This window comes from Phoenix dactylifera, chromosome 6 (genome assembly GCF_009389715.1).
Source record: "Phoenix dactylifera cultivar Barhee BC4 chromosome 6, palm_55x_up_171113_PBpolish2nd_filt_p, whole genome shotgun sequence".
Taxonomy (NCBI): domain Eukaryota; kingdom Viridiplantae; phylum Streptophyta; class Magnoliopsida; order Arecales; family Arecaceae; genus Phoenix; species Phoenix dactylifera.
The window spans coordinates 1,876,404-1,899,524 of NC_052397.1; the positions used below are offsets into that span (position 1 = coordinate 1,876,404).

Below are 23,121 nucleotides of genomic sequence, written 5' to 3' on the forward strand. Positions count from 1 at the left end.
TAGTTTGATTAAAGAATAAAGACTACTGTTTAAATTGGATGTGATTGTGATATCAATTGAATATGAATTCTATTCTAGTGGGTTGCTTTTTAATGGGGTGGCTTATGTTGCATTTGAATTTTTGTTGCAATGGCTTCTGATGGTCAAAAATAATTCAATTGTTGCTTTCAGTGCCTGTTGCCTTCGAATTTTTGTTCGCTGGAGAATGAAGAATCTGAGTCCTTGTTTGTCCCTCTCCAGTTCTTGAAAACGTGTGTAGGAAGCGCCCCGTTGAAGGCGAGGGAGGGCTTTACCGTGGTGGTCTGGCCATGGCCACAAGTTGATGGCGGCCATCTGAAGTACTTGACGTACAAAGTTCGTCCAACTGTGGTGGATCTCCCTTTGTTTTGTCATGCAAATTTTGTTCCCACTATTGTTGCTATCTTGGGGAAATGATCAGACTCAGTAGATCCAGCAGCTTTGATGTGGGGTTTTGTTGTGAGCATCCAAGACTGGTGCCTTTGGGGGTGGACGTCATTGTAGGTGGGTATGGCAATGGAGGAAACAATGTTGATGCTGATCAGGGGGACTGGAAAGGGCCAAACCATAATTCAGAGGTTAAATGGTCTGCTTGGCCTGATGATGCTGTCTCCCGAGTACCGGAGATCTGATGAAGCTGTGCCTCCAATGTGGCATTTTGTTGAAGAAACTCTCAGACTGTTGTGTGTCCAGGACATGGGGATGAACTACTTTTATAGTGTAGGCCTTTTTGGTTGTGGTTTTTGTGTTTGTTTGCCTCTTGTCTTCTGTGGTTTCCATTTCTATTTGCTGGCCGATCCAAGCAGAGGGGCTTGTTTGTGCTTGTTGTAGATCTTCGCTGCAGGATTCTGAACAAGGCTAATTTTGAAGGGCCTGTGAGTGATATAAGATATAATGTGTCAGATATTAAATTTATCACTATTCTGTATATGCTGATGACACTCTTTGTTAATCTGTGAGGTAAGAGAAGCTTTCTTGAGAGACCTTAAACTCATTTTACGTAGTTGAGAGCTACTACAGTATGATTATTGATAGCACGGTCGCTGCACCAACAGGCAAACTAATTTGGAAATGCCCGCTGCCTATTAAGAATAAAGTGTTTTTCAGCACTTTTAAGTAAAGGAAAAGTTTTGACCGGGGAAAAGCTTGTGAAACATAATTGGCTGGAACCAAGTGCATGCGTTTTGTCAATCTGCTGAGGAACATTGGCAGCAGCAGTAGTTTACTGAACCATTTTTACTCCAAGGATTGGAAGACTCTTCAACAATGAAGTGAAATCTGTGCCTAAATTATTGAAGGAAATCCTGTTCCTTGTTACAAACTGGACAGAAATTTGGATCCCCATCCTCTTCCATTAGTATTTCCTCTTATCACTTTGCCTGGCATCGATATACCGATACAGTAATAGAATTGCATGGATACAAAGTTCGGTAACGAACGAAACGGCATACGATGATTTGGAACTGGAACTTCATGGATCTTCTACCTACTATTCTCTTCACCACCTTGGCTCTTAATCCTACACGTTTTCCCCTGTTTTGATTACTTGTACTTGGTTTTCCTTTTAATGTAGTGATCAGGTGCGGCGTCACTTTCACTAAAATAAAGAGGCTTTAATTTCTCAAACTGCACTACCCAGTTTCAGGTAATCCACCCATGAGTCCGTGACGAGGCCAAGAAACGCTGGAAACATCGGTACAGCTATGCAAGGTGTCGTCCATGGACCACCTCCGATCGACGACTCATCCCGGTCCCCGACATGGAACTCCATTGAAGGGGACCATCAGATCCGTAGATCATACCGCCCAGCTCGATGCCACATCGATCGGTCGTGATCGGATCAGCTTCGAGTATCGTGTTCTCCAGGAGCGGGTGGGGCCCGATTCGGACCGTGGATGACGTCGTTTCCGCTGTCGGCCTCATTCGGCGCTACCCGACCCCATGGTATTCCTTTTACTTAATTTATGGAACCCGATACACGCACTGTTTTATGTGCCGAGGCCTCCCGAAATCGATCCAACGGTTATGATTCGGTTATACTGAATGGAGATGATCATGATGACGGTGGAGAGGATATTCTGGTCAAAAAGTAAAAAAGATGTTGGGTAGTTTGGTAATTGTGTGCCCATAGTTGGCCGAACGCGTCGCGGGACAAAAGACCTTGACAGCTGCCTCCGGGGTAGTTCTATATACACCCCCCCTATTGCTCAGGACAACCCCCCCCCCCCCCCCCCCAAAAACCAAAAAAAAAATACCCAAACTAACCTTTAGTATAATTACCATATTGCCCTTGAAATTTTCTCAGTACACCCCTCCTTCCTCCTTCCTCCTCCTCCCCATCCCCCACCTCCCCCCCTCCTCCCCTCCACCTCCCCGTCCTCCCCTCCACCTCCCCCTCCACCTCCCCGTCCTCCTCCTCCGCCTCCCCCCTCCTCCTCCGCCACCTCCTCCTCCTCCCCATCCCCCACCTCCCCGTCCTCCTTCCTCCTCCTCCCCATCCCCCACCTCCCCCCCTTCCTCCCCTCCACCTCCCCGTCCTCCTCCTCCGCCTCCCCCCTCCTCCTCCGCCACCTCTCACTCCTCTTCCCCCACCTCCCCGTCCTCCTTTCTCCTCCTCCCCATCCCCCACCTCCCCCTCCGCCTCCCCCGCCTCCCCGTCCTCCTCCTCCGCCTCCCCCCTCCTCCTCCGCCGGCGAGGTGCTCGTTGCTCGGAAGGGAGAAGCCGGCGGGTGTTTTGGAGGGGAAGAGCGGGGTGGGGGGGGGTTTGGGGGGTGTAGAGAGCAATTTAGGTGAGGGGGTGGGAAGGGTGGGGGGTAATTTAGGAATTTTTAATTTTTTAGGGGTGTCCTTAGCAAATGGGGGGGGTGTAGAGAGTATTTAATTTTTTTTTAATTTTTGGGGGGTGTCCTGAGCAATAGGGGGGGTGTATATAGAACCACCCCTGCCTCCGGCAGCTGAGAAGTTAAATGCGCCATCGAGAATTAATTGGACGCAAAGTTGACCCGAAATTTAGACCAGAATGTTGTTAGGCCGCGAGTAGGCATGAGACCCGCATGGATTAGTGATGGTCATGAGTCTCTAACTAAGTTGAGAGAGCAGAATTTGTTCTTCTTCTAGGATGTGGGTGTCAAGCTTGATCCGTTCTTGTTTCCGCTAGTTCTGAATTTTATGATCAAAATAGTGAATTGAATGACATAGTCTATCATCTCAACGGAGATAAAAAAAAAAAAATTGTATTTTATGATGAAAAAAATCATCTGAATATTTCATTATTTGTCCTATATTTGGCTCCTACCAACATATGATCTTTTCAATCACTGTCGACAAAATATCAAATGACACATCATCAAATAACGGTCTAATAACTATTTGATTTGAATCTAGTGTGGTTGAGTAGCAAGAATCATGGCAGACAATTAGCTTTAGGCAGTATTCTAAATCATGCGTTCAAGATAGTTCCAAAAGAAGCTATTTAAAGTTGGACCGATATTTAGTGAGCTCTAAGATCATATCGATTAAACGACAGAAACGACAATATCCTCAATTAATTAACTTGAATCGAGATAATTGCATTACCTTTATGGGACTCTCGGGTCTAATAAAGCTCTGCTCATCTTGTATGGTGCAGTACACTGTTGGTCTTTGGTGCTTTAGGTCTCTTTAACAAGCGAGTGGACCTAAGATGGACAAACATAGACTCTCCAGGTTATCTCCTGTGCTTTATTTTTTTGGCCCGTCAGCCACTGCAGTTACTTCACCAGGTCATTTGGCACTCCAATCTCAGCATTGACAATAAAAAAGAAGAAGAAGAAGAAGAAAGGACATGCCAAGTCTGGAGAAATAAATGGAAAGAACATGAGGAGACTTTGGAATAATATGTGGTTTGGAGGAGGAGAGGGAGACAAGTCATAGAGATGGAGGAGAGCCAGAAGGTGGTTGTGGTGGTGGAGGAGGCCAACGCCGCCCGAGCCGCCCTCCAGTGGGCAGTCCGCAACTTCCTTCGCAGCAGCGACTCCGTCACTCTCCTCCACGTTTGCCCCTCGACACGATCCAAGAAGCAGCAGAGAAAGCTAAGGCTCAAGGGCTTCCAGTTGGCCCTCTCTTTCAAGGACCTCTGCAATGGCATCGCCGAGGTGCGTTTCCCGATACGGATTTTTATTGTCAGAAGATATAATTTCCAAGGCATAGGTGTAATCACGTCAACACCATGAACCATGCGAGTTGAAGCTCGATCATGAGTTTCAGCTCCTCTCAAAAGCTTTAATCATTATTTTTCTGATGGATGGTATGTTTCATGATACAAATAATGATAAGTTTTCTTTTGTACGAGTTCCTCTTCCAAATTCCAGTCCCCCTAAAAAGGACTTGTTCATGAGCCACCTGCTGCTTCTAGTGGTCCTTGCAGAGCTTATGAAAATAATCTTGTTTTAAGCAGCACCTGGTATTCTAATCAACACCTAACAAAGAGAGTGATGAACACAAGGGGTTTGGTTTTGTTTCAGGCAAAGGTGGAGATCATAGTGACTGAAGGCGATCAAGGGGCGTTGGTCGTTTCTACAGTGAACAAGCTTGGAGCCTCCACCCTTGTAGTTGGGCTCCATGACCAGAGCTTCCTTTGCAAGTAATTTGCTTTCATATCTACAATAATCTTCATTCATCTCTTCAATGATCTTCGTCAAAATCATTTTTCTTATCTTTCTTCGGCCCATCTTTTGTATTTTCTACATCTAAATATTGAGCGGATTTTAGTAATAAGTTCCATCATAATTCCATAGGGTTGGTTCATCCTTTTAATTTGGTATTGATGGCAATCTACTTAATGAAAAGCCATGATAGATTGGGTTTACCACACCATGTCAAAATTTTTGTTTAGATACAAAATTTAAGCTGCTCTTTAACGTCTTGCAAAAAGTTGTTCAGATGCCACTCCTGGACAAGATTAACTCAAGTGCAAGTTTTTGTAAGCCGAATAAGGGTGAAGGCGTATGCAGTTAATATAGGGGCCATTCTTTTTCAATCAGCAAAACTTTTAAAACGGATCTTTCAATTAACTTTGTTGAAATGCTACTTTAAGAATCAAGCATGTTAAGTATATCATCCTAAAAATTGTTCTAATTTCCAGGCCCCCCATCCCAAATCTTGGTGCAAGAAACTTCAATTGTCGCATTCTTGCAATTAAAGAGCACGCAAAAACTTGTGAAGGTGTTGTGAATGCAGAATTCTCTCAAGTTGAAATTACAAGGATATGGTGAGTCCTTGGAACTTTTATCTATGACACTTGTAGTTCACCCTTAATCTCCAACGTCAAATCCTTCAAATCTTAATGATTCTAATGTGATAACTATTTTCTTTTTGATTCACAGCATGGCAGAACCCAAGAACCCATTTCCAAGCTTCCCTCTTTCCTTGGGGTTTTTATGGAGAAGATCAAAAAGGAGAAAGCGATGAGCCTACAATTAAGAGGTGCTTCTAACCTGCAGTCAGCCTTGATATCTAACCTGCAGTCACACCCAAACAGAGTTAGAATTGATCAAGTGTGCTTAAATGAATCATAATGTAATAGTCTTTTGAGAAATAGCAGAGGATTACAGCGCTTAAATCCATTGATTAAAGAACGAAGAGTTGTGTTGACATTTGTCATGAGCCATGAGTTTGTGTCTTGAGTGTTGACATTCGCTTGTATGTACTGTCGGCCGTTTTGTTACTTTTTACAGTTTGTGATCTATTTTTAACTTGATTGAGTTGAAGATACCAACTATAGCTCATATAAATTTATGCAAGATTCTTGTCTTGATCTTTGTCTCAGTCCTTTATGACTACGTGGCATGATTGGTACAGCATGCCTAAACCTTGGCAAAATGTGATGTTTGTGGTCCTCATGAATTCCACTATTTTAACGATCGTTTGTAAGCATTGTTTTAACAACAAGAAGATTATGACACAAATACTTGCTTCGCAAACATGTTAAGCACTATCATTGTCTGTGGTATTTGACATCATTTTTATATTAATGTTTGTGACGAACATGTAATTTTGTTATTCAATAATTATTTAACTATAGAATATTTACTATGCAGGCATGCTTTGTTATAAAATTGGTCATGGCATCACCATGGTTGTTGTAGTTCAGCAATGAAGTAATTCAATATAAAAAATATGATGCTGATTCATGACGTTTTGGGCGCAATTATAAAAAGGCTGCTGCTAGAACCTTGGTTTGGTGGAAAATAAAGTTTAGCCAAGTTGAAGGAATAAGATGATTGTGTTAAGAAATTTATGGAAATTTACCTGGATCAAGGTTATTATCTTTGTCTTGGAATTTGGAGGCTTTGCTACTTTGTTCCATTTTTTTGATGATGATTTTTGCCGACTTTGCTCTTTTCGTTTCATCTCTTTGACGGCGAAGCAAATTTTTATTCCAAATTTTATATCCTATGATAATCCTGATTTTGATCCCTGTTTTCTTTTTCCTCTCCCCCCCTCTTCCCCGGCGCCTTGGTCCTTGAAGAACATTTGGTGGTGGGCATCATAGCTTTTGCAATATGTACCGATGGACTCAACGATGAGGCGGTGTTTTAGGATGGGCACAGACAATATCAAATTTTACATAGGCTAACCTAAAGCCCGATTAAAAATGAATAGAGTTTAGGCCCGAGGCCCAGCCTATAATCAGCTCTACTTTCAGGTATCTTATTTAACCTATTTTATCTGTCCACCCCAAAACGCCGAGTTTGCTGTCTTGGATTCAGTGTGTACCGGTCTAACACTTACATGGGTTACTTAGTATCCATGGATTTGCTTTTTGGTGTCTCTCATCCTAGAAAGCTTCTACTTCTTCTGTGCGGATTTCTGCTTGCTTGGTGGGTTTATTTTGTATGTAGGTTTCTTTTTACTATTTTTTCGATACCAATATGTTTTTGGTTGTCTGACTTCTACTTGTATGATCCGGCTCTATGAACTTTCACACCAAAAAACAAAAATAGAAATAAAAATTAAAAGGAAACATAGGGCTGCCTTTGGGCCGGGCTGGTTCGAGTGGCCTGATGACGTTGTCCGAGAAAAACTGAGTCGGTTTTCAAATTAATAAAGCCCGATATATCCAAGCCTGGGCTGGCCCTGGCCTAAGTACTTGTTGAGGCCCCCCTTTTTGTTTCTCGGCCTGGCTCAAATCTTGTGCATAACTGTGCAGGTGTAGGACCCTTGGGTTTGATTTGGGCCGAAATACAGTTGAGCCTGAGCTATTAGGTGGAGCTTGCATCTGACCTAGGCTGTTTTAAGGACTGAAGAAGATCTCATATTGGAGAATAAAGTGATCAGCAATGGCTAAATTTACTAATTTATGATGGAAAATAATTCACTGAAAAAAATAGGTGCAATGCATTCCACAAAATTGTATTTCAACTTGCAAAAGACTATGCATTATACTAAAAGAAATGATTTCTTTCTGCTCTTCTTATTGCAAAAGGTTTGTAGGCTATACATGTATTTCAACTTGGATACCATCTTCTTGAGAGGCCTACATCATCATCATCATCATCATCTTTTTTCTTTTTTTGTGTGTGTGTAATTCAAGAAGTGCATATCCCATGTAATGAATGAGGCCCATATCTGTAATGTTCTTATTCTCTTACAAAACACCAAATTTTGACATGTGCATTGAGGTTGTAGTTTATGTTTTATTTGTTCTCAAAATATTATTTTTAAGAGGGTAATGGAGAAAGTCCAAATGCAACTTTTTTTTTGGCAAGCAAAGTCAAAAATGCAACTTTTTAAAGGACTAAGAGAGAAATTAAGAGATGATTGTCACTTGATTATTTTTCAATCGGACAGGAATGACTAAGTTTTTTTAATAATACTTATTAGGTTATAGCAATGGCACTCTAAGAAAAAGATTAGCTAGAATAGATTAACTAATCCTTAGGTTCTAAAAAAGATCTCAGCACGGTTCTTCCTCATGTAGATGTGGGCTTAAAAGAAAAAATTGTGAGGATTCACTCCTTTATATGGTAGAAGATTGGGCAAATATTAGTTATCTTTAGCTGAATTTTTGCACATGAATCCATGAATCTCTCATCCAAGTTGGTGCAGCTGTGCTCCATTTCCATTATAAATATACTTTAGCAAATGCTGAAAAATATATGAAAGAAATAGAGTTTTTTTTTTCCAAGACAAAACTACCCATCCATATCATGAAGGCATCATATGTTGCAATACTGGCTAATTTTCCTTCATAATTTTTAGATATTTTATTTTTCGATTTTCACAGTTCTATCTATATTAAGGCATGTTTAGTTAGGGAAAATTGGATTCTAAAATAGAAATGAAAATGAATAACTTTCATTCCAGCCATTTAGTTGAAAGAATTTTATTTTTATTCTAATTTTAGAGAAAAATAAAAATGTCCGAATCCTCCAAATCTCAACTCTTACTTTTTCTTCGGTATTCAAATTTTATTTCGATTTTGATGCCAATTACAAACCAAATATTTTCGAAAATATGATTATTTAGATTCTTAACCAATCCATTTCAATTTTGATTCTAATTTCGACCCTGGAGAACCAAATGGATTTTGGTTTAGCAATTATTCCACCATACAATTTTGCAGCTGGCTTCAATTTCTAGCTTTCATTTATTGAGTCCGGCTTTCTTGGCTATAGCTTAGCTATCTTTATATCATTACCACGAAATCCAAATCTCCAGTGGAGCCGAGCCGTTCAGCTAACCATACATTTAAGACGGCCGTCAACCAGCCAGAGAGAGAGAGGGAGAGAGAGAGGGAGAGAGAGAGGGAGGGCGTGAAGAAGCGACGCCGTTAAAGCCGTCCAAAGGGCGTCAAGAAAACGACTAAATGCTCGCTCGCCCCACTTTCCCCGGCGTCGTCGGCTCTGCTCTCTCTCTCTCTTTCTCTCATCGACTCTCCTCCCCTCTTTCCTTCCTCGGCTCCGATCCGGCTCAGATCCGGCTCCGGTCGGCTCCGATCCGGCGCGCCTCGTTCTCCCGCGATTCTCTTCCACTTTTCCTCGGCGCCACGCCGTCCCTTGCTTTCCGACGGACGTACCGGATGCTCGGCGACCGCCGATCGGTCGGGACGGTCGGTCGCCGGCGGGAGGTCGCGCGGTGCGGTTCCCGTCGTTTGAAACCCTATCCTTCTGTTTTCTAGAGTGAATTGGTAATCTGTTACCATGGCTCTGGATGGTGCTTGATTTCGAAGCTCTACGCTTCCAGCATGCATTTTTAGGTATAAAAAACCCTTCTTTGTAATGTTATCATGCAATTATTGCTATGAGGTAGATAATAAAAAGCTTGTACTGAATGTAAAAGTAAATTTATGTTATTATAGATGAGCAATTCACATGATCATTTGTCGTTGAGCTAATTCGCAGTTTGTTTTTTGATATTTTTCCTAAAATATTTGATTGCCGTGAAGTTGGCACTGGAATTTGCACTCGATGGAGCTGTAGCTCTGTGTTAAAAGAAATTGGTGTTTTGTACTTTGTATTATGAACTTTTGCGTTTTTTTCTCTTTTTTTTTTTTGGGAAAAGAATGTTCTTGCAAGTATTCACACAATTATTGTTACAGGGTACACTGAAAATTTATACTGAGTGGAAGTGTACTGATACTGTTGCAGTGTGAATCTCAAATATCATGCATGCATAAGATGTTGCAATTAATTGGTACACTGACTTACTATATCCTGGTTAATTAGGGATTAGGGGATACTCAACTCAACTTATCTAATCTATCTTTCCCATCCTTTGCTCCCTTTATTGACTGCACTTGTAGCTGGCTACTAGCGGCTGCTTTTCTCATAGTGGGATAATTGCTGCATGTGTATGCTGTGCTTCTCCTTGCATAGCATGTTGGGCATCCAAGGACCTGGTTGGCTTGTTTGAAATTTCAAATTGGTAATTTCCTTGTAGAATGCAGATTCAGTGATATTGCATCACCCTTTACATCATTTTTGATAAGTGTTTCTTCCTGAACTTATGTTGTTTTACTCACTTTTAGATTCCATGGCAGAGTAAAAACAATCAAGTTCTGTCCAAATTAGAATCTTGTTTTTTGTTTTTCTTACTCCAACACGTTTATATATTTCAAAGAACCCAAGAAAGGACAGTTAATGGAGATGCAAGATTTAGATGTTGAAGTTAGAGCACAGAGTTAATTTCTCCTTCCCTTGTGTTGACCAAACAATCCCGTATGTGAGATTACTCATATTAGCTAACGGAGACGACAATCTGACTTCCATTGAGGTTAGGCAAGTGCAAAGATGTCAAGAGCTTGGTGTGCCAGAATTGAGGAAGCTGCAGAAGGATCTGAGTGAGAGTCCATTAGTTCTCACACCGCCATCTAATGCAACCCTTGCTGCCACCTTTTTCTACCACCTTTAGTATTTTCAATAAATTCTGATTTTCCACAAGCAGTGGTTTACTATGTGCAAATAGGACCTTCAGCCAGGCTTGTTACACATCCTAGGTAGGCCCAAAATCAAAAGCTATGGGATTATCGTCTACAACTTACATCAAAATGACCCTTTAGAGGCAAACTCAGCAGTATAAGAGATTTTGTTTTAGGACACTCAAGTTAAGTCTAGCTAACCATATTAGATCTAGCTTCCTCTAGTATTTGTTTCTGTTCTTGTTGGGAAGATCTGAGAGAATCTTTGAGATTTTAATGTCCTCCTCCTCCTCCTCTTCCTTCTCCTTCTCCATTTTCTTCTTCTTCTCCTTCTTCTTCTTCTTCATCTCCTTCTTCATCTTCTCCACTTCCTCCCCGTCTTTTCTTTTAAATATATTTTGTTTACATAAATATCTAAGTGGACTCAAGTTATTGATGATGAGGTTGGGCATAATATTTAAGGGATAGTTGCAAGCTTCAGCAAAGATGATTCACATTTGTTTGATAGCCAATTCATAAATTATTTACAAAGTTGATGAATTGTATTTTGATTCATATAAGGATTAAGAGTAGATTTATATCATATCTTGCTGCACTGTATATGACATTTTGCTTGTAATCAACATAGTACAGGTGATGTTTACTGATTTTAACTTGTATATGTATGTATTGTCTTTGTATCAGTTGTACTATGGTCTATAACTTAGCAGTATGATGTGCTAGCAGCAGATATGCTTGATAGATGGTTTGACTTTACATACGTGTAGACAAATCCACCCAAAGTGAAATATATTATCTGGGGAAATCTGATACTCTGATTGCTTTTTTCTTCCTTGCAAATTTCTCCAATCTTTCAGAGCTTCTCTTCTTTGCTGTGCACATTTGATGAAACATATGCTACTTCATGCTAATTTCTATGTTAAGTTTCTTCATATATTGTATTGCACATGTTTAGGACCTCTTTATCTTGACTGGTGACGTTAAACTTGTTTAGATGGGTGAAAGCTTTAATTCTGCTAAAGATGTCTACTTCTAATAAAAGGTACTTAACAGTTCGCCATATTTTTCTTTTCTTTTGTGGGTGTTGTGTGTGCGTGTGTGTTTTCTGTGGGGGGAGAACCATTAAGCTCTCAGATATCCTGTTGGGTGTAGGATAAGGCTTCTTAGATAACCTTTGAAGGAAAATTTATAGTTATGAAGAATTAACTTGTTGTATTGTATATCCCTGGTTCCTGTATTATGTCTCATTCTGGAATCTTTGGTGATGGGTGGTTTTAGTTTGATATCTTCACAGGGTACAAGGTTTTACACCTTTTAGAAACAAGAGCGTTTTTCTAAGCCTTTTGGTCTTCCAAGTTCTTGGTATGTTCTCATTTTTTAATAGATAACTAACCTCCAATAGATAAGGTCTTATTGGAATACATGAATGCTCCTCCCTTTCTCTCTCTCTATCTCCTCTCTATATATTAATTACTACAGTCTTGTTAGTTAATATTAGCATGCTGTCTCAAAAGTAAAATTGTCAAATAAACTCTTTCAATGGTTTTGATATGCAGGGCTTTGTTTGAAAACAAGGGACTTGATGGAGTGGAATAATACATTTAAAAGCATGAAAGGTATCTTCTGGATTTGAATTTTTGCTTTTGAGGATGTGATAACCATGGTTTCTTAGCATGTAATGTGGCCACATACTTTACGTATTAGAAAAAATAAATTATATCATCGCATTACACTTTTTATCTTTGTGTGGAAACCAAGTAATCAAATACATTAAACCTCTAAATGTGTTTCCTTAGAATGCTTTCTAAACAAATTGCTGTTAGAATTAAGGAGGATGGTAGTTATCTAAATCATTCTTTATGCATAATTGCATGACCCTTTGTTGTTTTCTGTTAATTACTTTTCAGCTGTCACAAGGTATTCTGATTTCATTTTTCTGTATAAGCTGAAAATGAACATACTATTGTATTGTTTATTCCAGAGATGGAACCAAAAACCTTGATGGACATGACACTTGTGCCCAGTGTAGAACCTATAGAATCTGGATTGGGTTCCTCAGACAAAGGAAATCCCGGTCCACCGGTGAAGCCAAGGAAAAAGTCAATGACTTCATTGTACCTGAAATTTTTTGAAACTGCTCCTGATGGAAAGAGTCGCAGATGCAAATTTTGCAAGCAAAGTTACTCTATAGCTACTGCAACTGGTAATTACCATTCTTTGGAACTTTCTTTGTAATGCAGAAGTTATTGTATTTTGCTTGTATAGTTAAAAGGATTCAGTGAGGGTTTTTTTTGGGTTTACAACTTTTGAATGATTTTAAATTGCTGTTCTTTTTAATTGAATTTAATACTAAATAATAATATCTAAAGAAGCTAGCTTTTTTATAGTAATATTGTCTGGAAACACCTAAAATATGTTTGGTCACAGTTGATTGTAGCTTTCATGGATATGTGTTCCCTTACATGCAAAAGATATTCAAACTTGCTGAAGATATGCACAATTTACCTGATTTTTATATAGTTTGTGTTTTAAAATGTGGCGCATTCTACCACTTATGCGCTTGTATATGCATATGTGATTCCTTAACCGCATTTTATTGCCTATATGCTGTACTATGTGCAGCATACCATATATGGACTCAAAAGCTGATCAACTTAGCATTGTGCAGCCACATGCCTGGCTTGCTCAGTATTGTACAAGTGCACATGTGAGCCCACTTAGCGTGCTGCCTATATGGTACACTCTTTTGTGAGCCTATATGCTTAGACCCCATCTCAACAATCCAAGTGGTGGCTGATAGTTGGTGCCACGTGGATCAGATTTGATAGAACAAGTGAAAGTCACATGACTTTTGCCAAACCAGGCGGAGATTTGTTGTGGCGAATTACGCTAAGTATGGAGATGAAAACTGAATAGATAGGTTATGGCAAAAACAGAGATGGGCAAGCCAAAGGCTTAAAACCATATATCGGTATAGGTACAGGCCGAAAAGCATGGAGTGACTTAGGTTGAGGTTGCATTGCATTGGAGATCATAGTAGTGAACTATTGAAACCACAGAAGATCTTGGTTATAGGGATGGTTACATGGATTAGCGGTTACACTACGGTTATTTTATTTCAATTATGCTTTAGTTATCATGTCTCTATATAAATATTAGAATTGTACTCTGTATGAGGGATCCTTCGACAATCAATCCAGTTATATTACTTTATCTTTATATTAATCTTTAACCTAGGTGTAGGGCCAACTTAGATTTTCTACTGTAGCTCAGTACTATACCCTTCTACTGTAATCCAATGTTGTACTCCTATCCAATTCTATCTCCATCAAACGGTGGCGAAAGTTTTTAAAGGTTAAGGCATTTGGACCCATGCTATTCTCTATCCTCCGTTCGATTAACATCTTTTTAGCTAGCCATTGGCATGCCCACGCACGCATCTACCTCTTGCCCAAATAAGCTTGGTGGCACGCCCTCCCCAACTGACCGAGTTCTTGGGATCCCGAGTTCTCTGACTCACCTAGAATGGGATGGAAAGGGCGACAACACCATGTATGTGAAGCAGGTTCAAGTTGATGCTTAGGTTTAATATGGGTTTGAGGTGGGCCAGATACAACTATAAATAGCGCAAAAATATGATTATGTTATCATTATTGCTATTGGTATTAGATACCAAAGTAATAAGCACTAATTGCTAGTATTACTATTAATATTACTATTATCTATCCATAAAAATTACTATCATTATTTTTGTTTTTATTGCCTTTAATATTATATTTGTTTTAAATAGTTAAAAATAGTAAACGCATATGCACCTGCATACTAGACATGCACTGTGCTGTCCCTTGACCACATGTATACTGCAACCATTTTTTAAAACAATGAGTTGTTTTGTGTGCACAATTATTGCATCTTTCTTGGTTGTCTTGATTCATCAAATGGACTGTAGTTGTCTATGACTTCTTGGGGAACAAGTCAGTTGCCACAAGAAAAACCCGAAGATGTGAGTAGCAATTCACAGTCGATAGAGCCTTGGGGTGTTAGAACACAATCATCTCATTTGTGTAATTTCCAAAAGTTACTTCTTTTATGCATATCATAATTTACTGACTTGTGATTTATGAAGGAAATCTTGGTAGGCATCTCAGTCACCGCCATCCTGGCTATGATCGACTAGGTGATACTGGTCAACAAGTCTCGCAGACTGTTGTTGCAGGCAAGAAGCCTCAACCTCACGCTAAACCTTCAATTGATCTGGATCATCTCAACTGGTTGCTGCTTAAATGGCTCATTGGAGCCTCTCTTCCTCCTTCCACCTTGGAGGACGAGGGACTTCTGAATTCGTTTAAGTTTCTCAATTCATCAGTTACAATTTGGCCAAAAGAAAAAGTCCAAGCAGTCATTCTTGAAGTTTTCAGAAGCATGCAGGAGGATGTAAGGGCATCACTGGAACATGTGAACTCTAAGGTTTCCATTACTCTGGATTTTTGGACTTCCTATGAGCAAGTATATTATATGTCAGTTAAATGTCACTGGATAAATGACAACTGGTCCTTGCACAAGATACTTCTTGATGTTTGTCAAATCCCTTATCCATGCACTGGTTCAGAAATCTTACATTCTCTAATGAAGGTACTCACGACCTTTAATATTGAGACAAAGATCTTATCTTGCACAACTGATAACAATCAACATGCATTTCATGCCTGCCGTGCACTCAAAGAGGAGCTGGATGCTCGTAAATTGCCCTTCTGCTATATCCCCTGTGCTGCTCGGACCCTAAATCAAATAATAGAAGATGGCCTGAGAACTCCAAAGCCAATACTATCTAAGATCCGAGAATTTGTCCTTGGGCTGAATAGGTATCCAGAAATCATCGAGGACTTTAAGCAATTGGCAGCACTTTATCAAGAAGGTTCATGGAAGTTCCCACTCGATGCTTCAACAAGCTGGAACGGTGATTACACAATGCTTGACATTGTACGGAAGGTACTAACTCTGTCTGCTATTGATGTTCCCATATTAAAAAAATATAAATATATAGCATGCTTTTCTTTCAGACTATTTCATCATTGACTTAATATGTTGTTCACCATGCAGGCCCCCAATTCCGTGGATAGCACCATCAAGAAGCATGAAGAAACTTTTGGTAATAGAAACCTGTTGCTGAGCACGACAGAGATGTCTGCGATTAGTATTTTACATTCGTACCTGGAGCCGTTCTATAAGATCACAACCAACCTATGCACTTGTAAAGTACCGACGGTTGGTCTAGTGCTTTTCTTCATGGATCATGTCTTCGAGTTAATCAGTTCTTGCAGGGATAGTTGTCGGCAAGACTGGCTTAAGGCCGTTGCTGATGACATGGCCAAGAGAGCTATAAGCTTTAGCACCCAAGTTTATAACCTCTTCACCTTCATGGCTGCAGTTCTTGATCCTAGAATCAAAAAGGAGCTCATCCCTGAGAACCTCAACTCTCAGAAGAATTTAGAGGAAGCAAGGAGCCATTTTACAAGATATTACTCCAGCAGCCAATTCCCAGCCATGGCTAATGGTTTTGGTACCCAAGATGCTACCGAAGAAGCCAATGTTGTTTCTTTTGCAGAGGAGATTGCGCGGAAGAGGCGTCGTGTGAGCATGAACACTGCTACAGATGAGCTATCCCAATATTTGTCAGAGCCTCCTGCACCAATTGCAACAGATGTTCTAGACTGGTGGAAGGTGAACAGCGCAAGATATCCACGGCTTTCTATTATGGCCCGTGATTATTTGGCTGTTCAGGGGACTTCAGTTGAGCCTGTAGAGTTGTTCACCAGCAAATGCAATGAAATACGCAAACAACAGTTTTGTTTGCCTTATAGCGGCATGCAAGCTGTGATGTGCATCAATTCTTGGATCCAGAGTGGCTACAAGTTCAAGTTTCGATCGACTGAAATTGACTTTGAGAAGTTGGTGGAATCTGGTGCTGCTGCAGCTGACAATGCCAAGTCTTAAGCAAAAAATAATTAGATAAGTAGATTGATGTGAGATATTGTATTATTTCCATTTACCATCAGGCTTATGATTCTGGAATTGGCTGTATATTATTTCTTTTATATTTATTAGCGCTACGCAACTTTCTAGCTACTTTTTCTCATCCCTAGAAGCTGGAAATAGTTGGTGACGTACATTGAATCATGGAAGGCTAACACTGAGGGTTGATGTACATCTGATACCTGTGACCAGGATTGGATGGTAGTTTTCCTGCAATGCACTTATTCAACTTTGAAGGGATTGGATCCCACACCCACAGAAAGTTCAACTTTAAATGTAAGTATCATGGCTGGGTGATTGTTTTTCTTCCGAGCATTAATACTAGTTAAATGATTCAACTTTGAAGGGTTTGAATTCCACCAATAAACTTCGGTGTACATTTACAACTGAAGTACTACAGCTGCATTTGGAAGTTTTTGATTGCAAAAATGATAATTCCATCCTTCTTCTAATTTTAAAATATTTGAAAGTTGTTGAATTTTTAAAAGATGCTCGGTTATTAAATCAAGAAGATGGGAAAAATTTAAAAAATGAAAAATTTTTTAAATGGAGAAATATGAAGGCATAAAATTCTGCTCGCACTAGGAATGTGTAATTTATGATCTTAGAACTTTTATAAGATCTCGGCTGCACGATCAAGCACCCAGTCATAAAAAAAATTTGAAAAAGGCACAGTCATATGTATTCCCTCAAAAAGTATAGTGTTTTTTGTTTTGTTGTTGTTGTTGTAAATGGCTAACAAAAAGGGAAAAAAAAGGAGAAAAAAAGCACAAATAAGTAATTTCACTGACCTTTTCCCACCTAGCACAAAACAAGTTGTTAATGGGCCGGGCCGGCCTGACCTTCCGGCCCGGACCAGGGCCTTTGTATATCTAAATGGTTAATCTTAGCCGTTTGATCGAACAGGATTAAAAAGGATACCGTACTCCACTCCCAAACCTCATAAACCCTTCTCTCTCGCTCGCCGGAGCTTTGGATCAAAAGGGATCCATACCCCACTCCCAAACCCCATAAACCTTCCTCTCTCGCTCGCCGGAGCTTTGGATCAAAAGGGCTCCAGATTCTCGTGGTCGCCGGCAGGTAAGCTCGGATCCCTTCGAAAATTTCCTTCTTTTTCTAATTTCTTTCAGGGGGTCTACCACTCGTAGTCATCTGATGGTAATTCACGGGTAACTCTCGGTCGTGGAGGCGGCAGCCGAAGAATCTGCATGGAGCTTTAAGAATCTGAACGTGCAGACGAATCGTCGCGGATTTGTGAATTTATGGTGGATGTTAAGGTTTTTATTTTGCTAGGTTTGTGAGGGCAGAGTTTGCATCTAATATTGATGAATTAATTGTGAAGGAAACAAGGGCACACCTGCTTAGATCTATCTTTTCAAAATCTCGTCTTTTATTTTCTGGTAGCTATTGTTTTTGGTGGTAAAGAGCGGTTTGTTTTGTTGCTACCGGCTTTGTTAAGCCTAGAATCCGCATGGGACTAAACCAGTCTCAAGGTTATTTTCTTTCTATTCTCTGTGTTTTGTATGTTTGTAATAGGCCCGAGCGATCTGGGATCTTTTATTGTCTAATGTGTCGCGCATGTTAGAATTATGATATATGAAGTCTTCTTCCTGTCGCTAATTTGTTGTAATTAATGGAAATCGCAGGGAAAATAGAAATCCATGGCTGGTAAACCTGCTTCTATCTTTCTCCAACATTGTTACATAGGAACTAGAAAACGAATTTCATGTATTCAAATCTATGAGCTATTGAGTTGAAGAAATGATAAAAAGATTCAATTACTCATGTAATAAGTCCTAAATTTATTCTGAAGGAATTTTATTCTTTTTGTGAATTATTATCTACATAAAAGATCTGTTAGTTGTAATAACAGTAAAACTGACGTAGTAATTTATGGCCTTCTCGTTCCACATTTCAGCCTAATACACAATTTTTCAAGCTGATATTTAGAACTTTGTTAAATAATTGATGACTCTTTCACCATATGCTGTCTCTCATGGTATAATGTTTTTTTTCTTTCTTTTTTTCTTTTCCCAGTTGACATTCTGCGGGCTTCAACTTCAAAATAAATGGCACTGCGAGGTGTTTGGCAACTTCAGAAACTGATAGTTAGCTACTGTGACTGGGGAGGAAGTAGCAGGGGGATCAGGTATAATCTTTATATTCTTTGGTGCGACATCCTGCTAATAGGAAGCTCATAAAACTTTCTTTAGCCCTATCTGGAAGCTGATGTAAGTCAGGGAAGTAGGTAATCCTAACTTTATAGACAAGCATGAATTCCTGCATAATTTGGGCTTCAGTCATAGAATAAGCTGAAGACTGGGGCTAAGGACACTCAAGTTGGGGTCTTGAGCTACATGTACCCAGCCTAAGTCACTTCCTATTATTTGGAGGACTTATTGTTTTATTTATCCACATGTATGATCTGTTGTGTATGTGCTTATGCATCAAATTTTGTGATGCAGATGTTTCATTGTATGCATGAGGTTGTGTCTAGTTGTCTGACTTGTATACTTAACACATGCATGTAGTGAAGGCAATGCAAGGACAGTCCAAGTATGCCTGCTTTGAATTCCCAATGGATGTAGTTTCCTTTGAAAGATCTGTTGCTACAAATGAAAGTGCATGTAGGTTGGCATCTGATACAGACCCAGTCCAAACCTGAACTTCATATTCGTGGGTCAGAAATAGATCTTGCAGAATTAGACTTGACCAGATTGGATCCAAATGGACTCAATCTGACCCAACAAAATTTGGCTCAAAAGACTAAGTGTACCCCCCCCCAATGGTTAGATGTGTGTCTAAATCACAGACCGATATGAGTTCAGGTTGGAACTGGGTTGATCAGCTTCTTCTGTGCAAAAATAGATATTAATGGACAGATAAATATGTTTATCCATTTATGATCATATATACATACCTAACTTGCTTGTGAATTTTTGAAATTTGATGTATGGTGCCCACATCCATATTAGGTCCCTCCAGCATATAATCATTATGCTATGAAACTTTGTATCTCAAAATTTGTTTTGTTATTATACACAAGATGAGTAAATAGATGTAATGACAGGCAGGGTAGGTGTGTAGGTTTTTGTAATGGCAGTGGAACAAGTACTTTGTTGCATCTTGTTTGGTTAAGGTGTATCAGTTAGTTTAATGTTTTTCAACTATGGCATAAGTAGGTTCCTTAAAAGATACGTCACATAATAGGTCTAAAATGTTTACTACACGCGTTAAATAGTTCAAACATGAAACAGTTCTTTCCTTAGAATTTTAAGATGTTGAACTGGATATCATAAATAAGCTCCAAAATTAACCCAACTATGCTCACACTGCTTGTCTATTTGATTGTGCTTTACGATTATTACTCTTCTGATATTAATTCCAATCCTAAAAATGCCTAATGGTTAGCTGTCATTGAGAAGCTGATAGAATTAAATGCATGCATTATCTTTAAGCTGAATCTCTTCGATTATCTTTTTCTTGACAAAGCTGCTGCCTCCCTTTAAGGACCATTGCATGGTACGGGCAGAGAATTTTGATTGTTAGCTTGATTTTGCAGACTGGATGTTTAAGCTCATGGTTCCTTTATTGCCAATCACAAACTATGCTTAAGGTGCAGGATCAGTATATAGTATAAGAATGATTTGACTAGAACAGGGCTATAATGGGCCGAAAAATGTATTAATGATGCAAGGAACTTGTTAATAACTGTAACATATGTCAAATGTTAAATAACTGTAACAGATATCAAATATTGCATCTTCCAGCAACTTTATTACAATGCAATCTGAAAATGCAATTTAAGGCATGGTATTGATCATCAATTTGACAGGTCATTAGCTGTATATAATCTTCATCAGTGTTTTAAAATGCAGTGCATATTGCTGCATACACAACCAAATATATGTATTCCTTCTCTTGACTGCACTGCATTGCGTATATGCGATACCATATGTGGTCATATTGCATGTGGACCCAAAAAAGACGGCCAACTTGGCATGTCATATGACTGCATATATTAGCGCATTTAGCTTTGTAGAGCCACATATACAATCCATTCCCATGTTGGCCATGTAAATGAATTGAGTTCGATTTCATGGTTAGATTTGATACTGGTTTTAGGTAGGTTTGAGATGGGTATCAATAGTGCTAAAATGTTGTGTTATAATTATTGCTATTGGATGTTACATACGAAGTAATAAGCACGAATTGTTAGTTGTTATTGTTATTAATATTGCTTTTTTTTCATCCATTAAAAAATGCTATCATTATTGTTGTTTTTATTGTACATAATATATTATTTATATTTTTAAATAGTTAAAAAATGGTAACCACCTATGCACTTGCATAAGCTGCCTGCATATTGCAGCTGCTTTTTAAATTGATTTTCATTAAGATGGTAGTGAGAGGGCAACATTGATCAGTGTTGAATGAATATGGACACGAGAATAAGATTCAGACATGTACAAGTGTAACTTGGGAAGAGAAAAAGGAGATACGTGGATACTTGTGTGTGTGTGTGTGTGTATCACATAAAAGAAAACATCTAAAGATGTTATTTGGTAAGGTCTTCCAATATACATGTTTCTCATCTAAGCTTTCTATTTAGCTTGAGGATTATGGAAAAATGATAATTTGTAAAATTATTTTAATGGTGCATGCTTATCCTATCTATAGAGAAGAATAAAACCTCATTTTAAGCATTAATATAATGCGCTAAAGTAATTGTCGGAGTCAACTCTCTACCAATTTCTAATAGTTGAAGTTAGTAAAGTTTGATAAGTATCCAGGTGTCTGATGCATATTTGACTTGGATACCTATCAGATATGGATTCTAGGAGTTGGGCGTGAATGTCCAGGTAACTTGGACATTGGCTCATGATGCTGGTGGTATCTCTTATTCCAGACATATTAGGAAGGTCTTATGTCTTTCTTATTGATTGAACCTCGCCAAATTTAATCAGAAACTTGGAATGGCAGGGCGTTTATGGAAACTCATCTGCCGACGTTGAAGGAAAATAATCCACAGCTAGAGGTGGTAACAGAGCTTATTCGTGGTCAGCACCCTCATTTGAAGGGCCTCTATAGTAAGATCTTTTTCTCCCTTTGATTTTTTGAAGTACTTACACACTTGTCACATTCACCTGTGTATGAAATGAAATATCTTATAAACTGATGATGCAACTGAGTGGAACACCCAATTTTTGAGTTTTTATGTATTTATATTAGAAGAAAGTGTATGGACTATTATACTTACCTTTAAAGTGAAGAGAAGTTTTTCATACTATTTTTTTGCAATATTTTTTGCTGAATGATGATGCTAGGGGATCGAGAGGTGTTTTCTTTAACTAACTACATGAGTACCAAAAAATATTTTTGTTTGTATATTCAATATACACCATGTGGTTCATGTCATGTAGTTATTCACATGGAATAATACTTTCATCTGGATCAATATAGTTTGCAGCCAATATAATCTTTGCTACTCAGTGTGATGATTAGCCAGAAAACACTCTTTTGCTTTGGTAAGAATAAGATGTACTTCTGTCGATGTGCAGAGAACCATAACCAACGGGTGATTTGTGTCAAAAATATGACACCAGAGGACATACTATTGCATGCAACCAGGCTGAGGAATGCTTTGGGAAGGAAGGTCGTGAAGCTTAGGACAAGGCACGTCACCAAGCACCCAAGCGTTCAAGGCACATGGACAACTGCTGTCAAATTTTGAGTCAAGACAACCTAGTTTCTCTTTGGTGTTGCTGCTTTTATACAGGTCAAAGACATGCTCCTTTGAGTGGGTTCATAAGTGACAAACTGGCTCTGTGATTGCTGGATGGAATGCCATGCTCTCCAAGCTGCGTGACAAAGCTTTCCTTACCCTATGCATAACTTGCCAAACAAAAGAACCTACAGTTTGTCATCTTTTATGTATGTTTTCTAAGGCATTTGGTTTCATTTTTCTGACATTCAAACTTGGCATGAGCTTCGCTGTATTGGCGGACATTAAAGAATTGCAAGGACAATAGTTTGGTTAAGATGAACTGTTGAGGCATTGCAGAAATAGCAAGGCATGTGGGAACTTGAAGGCATGGTTGGCAGGTTCAGATTGGGTAAGAGTTTTCGTCCGCAAGGGTGCTGCTGCCCAACCTTGGCTTCTCTAGTATTGGCAAAGTTGCAGGGGAACAAGAAGCCTCAGAAGGCAGGATTGAAGCATTAAAACTCTGGCACTGGGTTTTTTCTGCCCTCCAAGTTTGGATTATGTTCTGGGTAACTGGCAACATTTATTGGTAGATCATAGAAAATGAGCATCTCTGAGCTTACAAAGAGTACATTTGGTTGGGTGATGGCCTGATAACAAATGTCTGTACCTCCATATATAGCCATTGTTTGCAGCTTTCCGGATTCCCCAGGCCTGTCATTGACCAAGCTGTTGATCAACCAGTGAGAAGCCCCAAAAGAATTCACGTTTAGACTGGCTGCTAAGGTATAACTGAAACAAATGGAGATGGATCACCTTTTGCGCAACTAAACAGACATGGCTAATGGACAAATCCGATGGTTTTCAGGAAAGATGTCAGGGTCCAAATGCGGAACGCGTGCAAAGTTACAGCTTGATTCATTAATCATTATAGACCTTGCAACTTGATTCATCAATCATTATGCAT

The 23,121-nt window shown here is 39.3% G+C and overlaps 3 protein-coding genes across 6 annotated transcripts; all 3 read left to right on the forward strand.

Moving 5' to 3' along the window:
- Positions 1 to 3,685: 3,685 nt before the first annotated feature.
- On the forward strand, positions 3,686 to 5,773 carry LOC103701948. The gene is made up of 4 exons (XM_008784179.4): positions 3,686 to 4,151; positions 4,521 to 4,639; positions 5,141 to 5,266; positions 5,382 to 5,773. The coding sequence occupies exons 1-4, from the start codon at positions 3,933 to 3,935 to the stop codon at positions 5,464 to 5,466; spliced, it is 549 nt and encodes a 182-aa protein (XP_008782401.1). The 5' UTR covers positions 3,686 to 3,932; the 3' UTR covers positions 5,467 to 5,773.
- Positions 5,774 to 8,793: 3,020 nt separating this feature from the next.
- Positions 8,794 to 16,762, forward strand: LOC103701947 (putative AC transposase). Of its 2 annotated transcripts, none has more exons than XM_008784178.4 (5): positions 8,794 to 9,256; positions 11,974 to 12,033; positions 12,399 to 12,620; positions 14,544 to 15,406; positions 15,518 to 16,762. In XM_008784178.4, exons 1-5 carry the CDS (start codon positions 9,211 to 9,213, stop codon positions 16,409 to 16,411), a joined length of 2,085 nt encoding a protein of 694 aa, XP_008782400.1. In that variant the 5' UTR covers positions 8,794 to 9,210; the 3' UTR covers positions 16,412 to 16,762. The 2 variants fall into 2 exon arrangements, with proteins under 2 accessions (XP_008782400.1, XP_026658369.1); XM_026802568.2 differs by lacking the exon at positions 8,794 to 9,256 and adding an exon at positions 11,759 to 11,779 and having other exon boundaries at positions 15,518 to 16,580.
- Positions 16,763 to 17,366: 604 nt separating this feature from the next.
- On the forward strand, positions 17,367 to 22,497 carry LOC103701946 (54S ribosomal protein L51, mitochondrial). Of its 3 annotated transcripts, none has more exons than XM_017841528.3 (5): positions 17,377 to 17,530; positions 17,639 to 17,743; positions 18,488 to 18,599; positions 21,434 to 21,540; positions 22,012 to 22,497. In XM_017841528.3, the coding sequence occupies exons 3-5, from the start codon at positions 18,520 to 18,522 to the stop codon at positions 22,182 to 22,184; spliced, it is 360 nt and encodes a 119-aa protein (XP_017697017.1). In that variant the 5' UTR covers positions 17,377 to 17,530; positions 17,639 to 17,743; positions 18,488 to 18,519; the 3' UTR covers positions 22,185 to 22,497. The 3 variants fall into 3 exon arrangements, with proteins under 3 accessions (XP_008782398.1, XP_017697017.1, XP_026658368.1); XM_026802567.2 differs by having other exon boundaries at positions 17,639 to 17,727; XM_008784176.4 differs by lacking the exon at positions 17,639 to 17,743 and having other exon boundaries at positions 17,367 to 17,530.
- The last annotated feature ends 624 nt before the right edge of the window (positions 22,498 to 23,121 follow it).

Coding starts and splice junctions, on each gene's coding strand:
- LOC103701948 (XM_008784179.4), top strand. CDS start 3,933: ATGGAGGAGAGCCAGAAGGTGGTTGTGGTGGTGGAGGAGGCCAACGCC. Junction 4,152..4,520: donor TCTGCAATGGCATCGCCGAG/GTGCGTTTCCCG, acceptor GTTTTGTTTCAG/GCAAAGGTGGAGATCATAGT. Junction 5,267..5,381: donor GTTGAAATTACAAGGATATG/GTGAGTCCTTGG, acceptor TTTGATTCACAG/CATGGCAGAACCCAAGAACC.
- LOC103701947 (XM_008784178.4), top strand. CDS start 9,211: ATGGTGCTTGATTTCGAAGCTCTACGCTTCCAGCATGCATTTTTAG. Junction 9,257..11,973: donor CTTCCAGCATGCATTTTTAG/GTATAAAAAACC, acceptor TTTGATATGCAG/GGCTTTGTTTGAAAACAAGG. Junction 15,407..15,517: donor TGCTTGACATTGTACGGAAG/GTACTAACTCTG, acceptor TTCACCATGCAG/GCCCCCAATTCCGTGGATAG.
- LOC103701946 (XM_008784176.4), top strand. CDS start 18,520: ATGGCACTGCGAGGTGTTTGGCAACTTCAGAAACTGATAGTTAGCTAC. Junction 18,600..21,433: donor GGAAGTAGCAGGGGGATCAG/GTATAATCTTTA, acceptor TTGGAATGGCAG/GGCGTTTATGGAAACTCATC. Junction 21,541..22,011: donor TCATTTGAAGGGCCTCTATA/GTAAGATCTTTT, acceptor GTCGATGTGCAG/AGAACCATAACCAACGGGTG.